Source organism: Montipora foliosa, chromosome 2, assembly GCF_036669935.1.
Source record: "Montipora foliosa isolate CH-2021 chromosome 2, ASM3666993v2, whole genome shotgun sequence".
NCBI lineage: Eukaryota > Metazoa > Cnidaria > Anthozoa > Scleractinia > Acroporidae > Montipora > Montipora foliosa.
This window is the reverse complement of record NC_090870.1, coordinates 18,735,951-18,743,450: the sequence shown is the minus strand read 5'-3', so window position 1 is coordinate 18,743,450 and position 7,500 is coordinate 18,735,951. Positions and strand designations below refer to the sequence as shown.

General features: G+C 40.6%; 1 protein-coding gene across 2 annotated transcripts in view; it reads right to left on the bottom strand.

Annotated features, from left to right (window-relative positions):
* Positions 1-7,500, bottom strand: part of LOC137992606 (uncharacterized) — a 41,161-nt gene that overhangs the window by 30,559 nt on the left and 3,102 nt on the right. Inside the window, exon 1 of one of the 2 annotated variants that reach the window (XM_068838037.1) lies at positions 3,919-4,295. The exons of the other annotated variant lie outside the window; for it this stretch is intronic. Within the exon in view, the coding sequence (XP_068694138.1) occupies positions 3,919-3,982 (64 nt within the window). The 5' untranslated portion in view covers positions 3,983-4,295. Of the gene's footprint in view, positions 1-3,918; positions 4,296-7,500 lie in introns of those variants that run through there. 2 annotated transcript variants of the gene reach the window in all.

The window sequence follows — 7,500 nt, the reverse complement described above, 5'->3', positions numbered from 1 at the left end:
AAAATCACTTTAAATCATGCATGGCTAGCAACAGGTTTCTGCCTCATGATAGTTTAAATTTGCCACATTTGATTAGCGGATACAATCATCAAAAACTAACTTGGACGCAATTCTAAACCGATTGTGACCAGGGGCCTGTTTCTCGACAAGTCCCGATGGCTTTTAGCATGTTGTTTAGAGATAACTAAAAGCGGATTGTGAAACACTTAAACCCTCTCCCTTCTTGAGATAGAGGGAATTGTGACATGTGGAAAGTTTAGGGACTTTCGAGAAACGGCCCACTGATCTCTTTGACGAGGCGAAAAGGACGCCACCCGGGCCCGGCTAGCAACAATCGTAACATTAATAACTAGAACGCAATGTTTTAGCCTATAAGCTTTGGTTCAACATGCAATACTGCAGTTTTGTTTTTTCCCATGTCCTTGACTAAAAGTCGTCCATTAAACAACTATGACAGAAAACGCTATCATTTGCGTAGACCTGCAATGCTCCACTGCTCTTAAATACACCTTGTGTGTAGCACTCGAATTGCCTTCCACATCTGGGACAAATCTCTTCTGTTATTTTTCCTTCGCAGTATTTTTGCTTTAATTCCTGAGCAATGGTTAGCTGGGGATTCTGAGCACTTTCCATTTTTCGCCAAAGTCACTATCGGGGGAATCCAGGACAAGCATCTGGCGATTTTCCGATATGTTGGCAAAATCTGGGACGGTCGGGAAACTGCAAAATCCCTGATCGTCTGGGATTTTCCCGACATATTAAAACTAGGCTTAAGGAGGCTTCAGACAAAGGTAAATCACCAAAGAGTCGGTTGGACAGGGAATTAAGAAAGGTAGGATTAACCCTTCGCCATCCTCCAGCCCCCAAAGATGGGAACTGTCTATTCCATGCAATGAATGACCAGCTAATACGCCGCGGAAGGGTCTCGCAGAGTGCCACAAAAGTGCGATGTGACTTGGTAAATTACCTCCGTAGTAATCCAACATCCCCGGACGGGACTCATTTCAGAGAATTTATCAAACACGGAGCATGGGATACCTTTCTGAGAAGGATGGCTATGGACGGTGAATGGGGTGACTGGATTGCTTTATGGGGCCTAATTAACATGTTTGAAATCCCGGTGGAGGTAGTATCAAGCTTAGGAGAAACGGGATTGAATATTATCCACCCCGGAGCTGGTTATAAAAGCGAAGCCACTAGAGATATGGCCTCACTTGGCCATGTAGCAGAGCCGCATTACCATAGCCTGGAACCAATAGCTGCTCCAATAGCTTGTTCCAGATGTGGAAGGCAATTCGAGTGCTACACACAAGGTGTATTTAAGAGCGGTGGAGCATTGCAGGTCTACGCAAATGATAGCGTTTTCTGTCCTAGTTGTTTAATGGACGACTTTTAGTCAAGGATATGGGAAAAAACAAAACTGCAGTATTGCATGTTGAACCAAAGCTTATAGGCTAAAACATTGCGTACTAGTTATTAATGTTACGATTGTTGCTAGCCGGGCCCGGGTGGCGTCCTTTTCGCCTCGCCAAAGAGATCAGTGGGCCGTTTCTAGAAAGTCCCTAAACTTTCCACATGTCACAATTCCCTCTATCTCAAGAAGGGAGAGGGTTTAAGTGTTTCACAATGCGCTTTTAGTTATCTCGAAAAAACATGCTAAAAGTCATCGGGACTTGTCGAGAAACAGGTCCCTGGTCACAATCGGTTTAGAATTGCGTCCAAGTTAGTTTTTGATGATTGTACCCGCTAATCAAATGTGGCAAATTTAAACTATCATGAGGCAGAAACCTGTTGCTAGCCATGCATGATTTAAAGTGATTTTAATAAAAATAAGCGCTCTTCTCATTAATTCTCAATCCAGACCATTCCACCATGCCATTCCTCACTTTTTTTTCGGGATCATTTGCGGTCCAAAACGGGGATCATTTGCGTTCCGGGATCATTTGCGGTACAGTTTGGGGATCATTTGAGGTTCTGGGATCATTTGCGGTCCTGGGATCATTTGCGGACCCGTACAGCTCCCCTAACCTTCGAGACCGGCTGGTTACAGCTAAACTGTCCCCCAATGTAACTCATTCTAATTCCACACTTTCTTCCGGTTCTTTCCGCTGTGGCAAAAACTGCGCTACCTGTCCTTACATTTTCCATGGACTAACCAACTACAAATTCTGCTCTACTGGCGAAACGCGCTCCATTAATTTCCACATAACTTGCGAAACTAAAAACCTTATCTACATGATTCAATGCAACAGATGCCATCTACAGTACATAGGAGAAACTAAACGACGTTTAAAAGACCGTTTTAATGAACACCGCCGCACTTTAGATAACGCTAACACCAAATCCAAACCTACTACATTCGCAGAACATTTCCTCTCCTCTCCCCACAACATCTCCAAGGACATGCAATTAATCCCTATCGAAAAAATATTTTCTAACAGAGACTCGATCCGTGAGGCCAGGGAAGCTTTTTTAATTTTAAAAGGCAGGACAATTGATCCCAACGGTCTTAAATATCCGCGAAGAAACGTATTAGATTTCAGTTTATTATTTTGAGTGATTTCCGTTATTTTTCCGTGACTCTTAGTATTTGAATTCAAAATCTTTGTAACTGCCATGTTTTATCACATTTTTTCCAGTATTACGTCAACATCCATTTACTATATATATATATATGTACATAGAAGCAATTCAATGTAAACTCTCATTGTACCTGAAGAAGGCTGGTTTGGCCAGCCGAAATATAGTACATCACTAAAATCAAATCTACGTTGTATCGGCTCTTGCTTAAAATATTTAGTTTCGCAACTTCAAAGAGCGCCCACGGCCTAGTGCCTCCAGAATTTAGCCGCATTTCTCCCACTTTCAAAGGTCGCTTGCCTCCAAGCCTTTGGCAAGTGAAAAGTAGATAACTTTGCTAGCATTGTGCCAAAAAACATCGCATTTACACGGATGTGCAACCTCAAAATTCTGCTCGATTTTCAAGCTTCGCTCAGGTTTTTGCCATCGCCATATGATCGGGACAGGAGTCATGAATCATTGGAAATTGATCAAAATCAAATTAACTAATCAAAAACTCAGATTTCCCTCAAGAGAGACAAAATTATTAATCTGTGCTTTTTGATTGGTTATGGAACATTTTCCTCGATACTGTCTCAAAATAACGTGACGTCACGCACTCTTGCATCCTTGGGGTTGTCTGGCTGTGTGATAACTAGAAAGATATATAACGTCATATAACGTCAAATTCTTCAAAGATATCGAGTTCTGAAACGAAAATCTCGCCATTACATAATGGTTTCGTCGACTAAAGTGAAAGCTTCCTGTAGGATTCCTTTCAATTGCCTTAATTGTTACTTTGCTGCGAATCCGTCTACTGTTCTTATTAATTTATTCCACGTTTGAATCAAACGTTCGACCTTTCCTATTCAGGTCGAAGCAAGTATTCAATTTGGTTTGTCACAAACTAAGTAACCTTACTGAGATCAATCTAGATAAACCAGCATGAACAGCAACAAAAAACGCTATCTTTCCCGATCATTTCCTAGAAAACACCACTGAAGAATCCTTTGAGCCGCACTAAGTTAAAAGACGTACCGTATATCCCAATAAACTTATCTACTTTATTTTCATATTAAAGAAGACATCTTTGTCAATATCGAGGAGAACAAACGAAACAGGAATATTTACACATCTTTCAGTTCCGTCTTATTCTAACATACACTATGTATAGTATTTTATTCACAACTTACCAACTTTTCTGCGCTATGGACACTGATTTCTCACTGTCAGTGATTATTCTAATGTTGTCTCGTCTTCGCACCTTATCGTTTTGATAGCCTTTGAGAAGATCGTTTGACGGAATATTATCTACCTCTTATTTATCATGTATACTTGAATAAGTTTGGGGTTGCTCACCCATTTCCTTTCCAAGTACTTCCTCTATATCTTGAAGCTGTTGATCAAGGTTGTCATACTCCATGCCGACTGTGATTCCTCAGAAATGATCGGGAATACACAACACAGCGTTCTCGATTAACAAATGACCGAACCGCTTCCCAGGGAAGCCTCCTTGTATAGCGCGCCTTCGTGTTTAACGTCTCAGGGTTTCTGCGAAAATTCGTGACGGAAGTGCGTGAAATCCGTACTTTAGCAAATGAAAATAGTTCACTTTCGAAACTCTCCCAAGATATAAGTTCAGAAGTTCTCTTCTTGGTACAGAGAACACCAAACAGCAAAATTAAACGAATCCCCGACGACCAGCCGTCTGAAACTAAAGGCAGTATGCGAAAATAATATCAAGTTATGTGGTTTCGTGCGTCAAATTCAGGGAAAGCCCCTCCTGTCTTCCGTGTTTACTTTCTATTTTTTGACCTCTATTCTAGGTGTGTCTTGTGTTTTATTTTCTCTGGCCAATCATTTTTTTTTTCGCTGTGTCAGTTGAACTATAACAAATAAATTAGATTATGCTTGCTTAAGCATTTTAAACATGGAGACAGCGGGATTTTGGATCGCGTTCACGGCAAACAGCAAACGCCATGCTGATTTTTTCCAAGAATTAAAGGAACTTGTTTGACTTGGGGTTATTTTTTTACTTTTGTCTTTAAGATACCTAGGAATGCTTTCGATTGGGGAATTAAGATTTAGATCTTTAGATTTCCAATCGAACTCAACGATGAAGACGGATTTTGTCGCGGATTTCACTAATAGACCTAATCGGCTAACTCAATGTTGTACCCAATTCAGATCCTTTGGGAATAAAACGTTTTGTTTCAGGTATTTCCATATCATTTAAATATGAATGCTACATTATCATGCAAATACAATACACAAAGAAACTTAATCTCAGGAGATTTGAATTGGGTACAACATTGAGTTAGCCGATTAGGTCTATTGGAAATCTATGGCAGGAAGGATTGCAATCTAGTGAAATCCGCGACAAAATCCGTTTCGAGATTTCTTGTTCGATTGGAAATTCGAAGATCCAGATTTTAGGATCTAAATCCGGGTTTCCCAATCGAACGCATCCCTACTCTCTCCTACGCAGCCGTTCTTTAGGGAGCTTTAGGGAGTTTAAGATCTTACGACGCGACGGCAAAGAAAACGTCACAACATTTGCATATTTAATAAGCAAAAACAATAGCTTGCACGCTCTGCACGTGCATTTTTCATTTCGGCAAATCTGCGACGTAAAATGACCAATTTTTAAGTTTTATGAAGAACGTGAACACAAGGTAGCGAATTTGAATTTCCTGTCATAGCTTCAACACCGATAGAGAGAGACGTAATGTGGCAGAGTTGAGGGCAAGATTTCCGCACAGGTCCCTACTTCATTATGCATACACTCATTTGTTTCAAGAAAACAATAGCGATAACAATAGACGTCCTTTGGGACTGTGGCGCTTTGTTCTTTCTTTTTAGAGGTTTTTTTTCTAAGTCCATATGGACTTAAAAAAAGTCGGTCGAACTTCTGTCTGAAATACGGAAAATCAAACAGTTTTTCCTGCAATTTCGGGACTTTTCCTGCAATTTTACCCATTTTTCAGTTTTAGAATAAGCGCAAGAAGTGGAGTTTCAAGCAATCGTTGTAATAGGGTTCAGATTCGCAAACATAACAAACAAACCAAATAAAAGAACTGTCATAAGAAATTTAATGGCTACCTGCTCTTTTTATCGTGAAATTGTTCTTCCTGTCTGCTTAAAAATTCGCCGAGACACTGCAAAGTGTATATTTTCTTCCTTTCCTGTATTTAGGATCACGAACGGTGCATTTAGAGGGATTTTGCGATTTATCGCTCTTTGTAGAGATCGGCAATGTGCTCAATGATACTTCCCAAGTAAATAGCTTTGGTAGAGATCCATGGATGTTCCCGTACGAGGCATACTTCGTTTCACTCCCCATCATGTCTTTTCAATGCCCTGCTGTGGGCTCGTTTGTCTGGGTCGACGAAGTTTAGGCGATGGTTAACTGCGGTGAGATGATGTTAGCCCTTGTCTTGTAGGCAGTTGTAAACTTTCCGGCCACAGGTAGCTAGGGCTAATATTTTTTCAAGGAAAGTTTACGGTCAGAAAATTAATATGTGTTCTGGCGGATTGAAGGCTATCCATTGCAGTTTTTTCTTGAGCATCGCGAAAGAGATCCATCTCCCGATGCGGCACTTTGTCTTTGCAAACTGACTGCGTTTTCACACAGGTTTTGGACACGGAAGACGAAAGTAAATTGTTTTCTTTTCACCACTCTATGCACAACTCTGGAAAGGCTATAAAGCAGGGACAATTTCCAAATGATCAAATCTCCCATTGCTGTGCCCCATTTACTTCGGTAGCCATCTTGATTTTTACGAAGACACAAGTTTGCTTCAAAAGAAGGGAAATATGAAACGATTTTAATTGCAATGAACTCGTGCATGAAAGTTTCCCATGAAAGATGCACCAATCAGACTTTAAGCGTGGTATACTCTTCCACGCAGTGAACTTATAAGTGTGCCGCACGCACGGGGCATGAAGGAAAAGCAGGTCACAGTTCAGCAGCAATACTTGAAAACCTAAAACTATCACAGGGACTAACCTTAAGCCTAAACAGTGCCTTTAGTCGTAATTAGGGTTACGGTTAGCATTATTAAAGGGATGGGTTGTTTCAAGAGTAGTAAAACAGGGATCTCTTAACGGTAACCTACAAGTGTAAGTTCGATTGTAGGTGCTCGGCGCGGCACGTGTATATAATCACGTATCATTGTTATGTAAATAGTCAGCCAGAATTCAAAATAAATATCATTTTCAAGGTGTGAATTAGCAACTTGACACGTTAGCTCAGTGGTAAAGAACAGGGACGAGTAACCCTAACCCTAACCTAACCCAGAGGTTTACAGTGGGTCGGAGTCCAAGGCAAGCTGCGAGTGACATATCGTGGGATAAAATGGTAGAAAAAGCCGAGCGGGGTCTGGAAATAAAAACAAGACGAAGGGATAGAAAGGGGAAAGCTGGGACAAAAACGAGTAACGGTGTGGACGATGAAGGGAAAGAAGAGAGAGAGGGAGGGAGAGAAAAAATGAGATCCGTTTTTATTCATCCCGTAAGTACAAATTACCCATGTATATATACGGTTCTCTTGGGTATACGTATTGTTCTACAAAACAATAGCGCGAATGAATAATTAATTTATTCTGCATGCATAATGAAGTAGGGACCTGTACGGAAATCATTCCGAGTTGAGACATGTTCAGTTAGTTTGGCTACCTTGCCCTTGAGTTTCAGTAGCGTTATTGATTGGCATTTGTACTGTTGTCCCCGCTGTAGTTAACTGTTCTATCCAGTACATTTTTCCAAAAAAAGTATTCACCTTATAAATACTATCGGTATCCCCAAAAATGTGAATTCTAATGAAAAGAAAAAAGAAACAAAACGTTTGGCACTTATGGAGTTCGTCTGGATATTTAAATTAGGCTTTAGATTCGTGATGAACAGCATTTTAAAAAACCTAAGCACTGAAATTTACCTTAT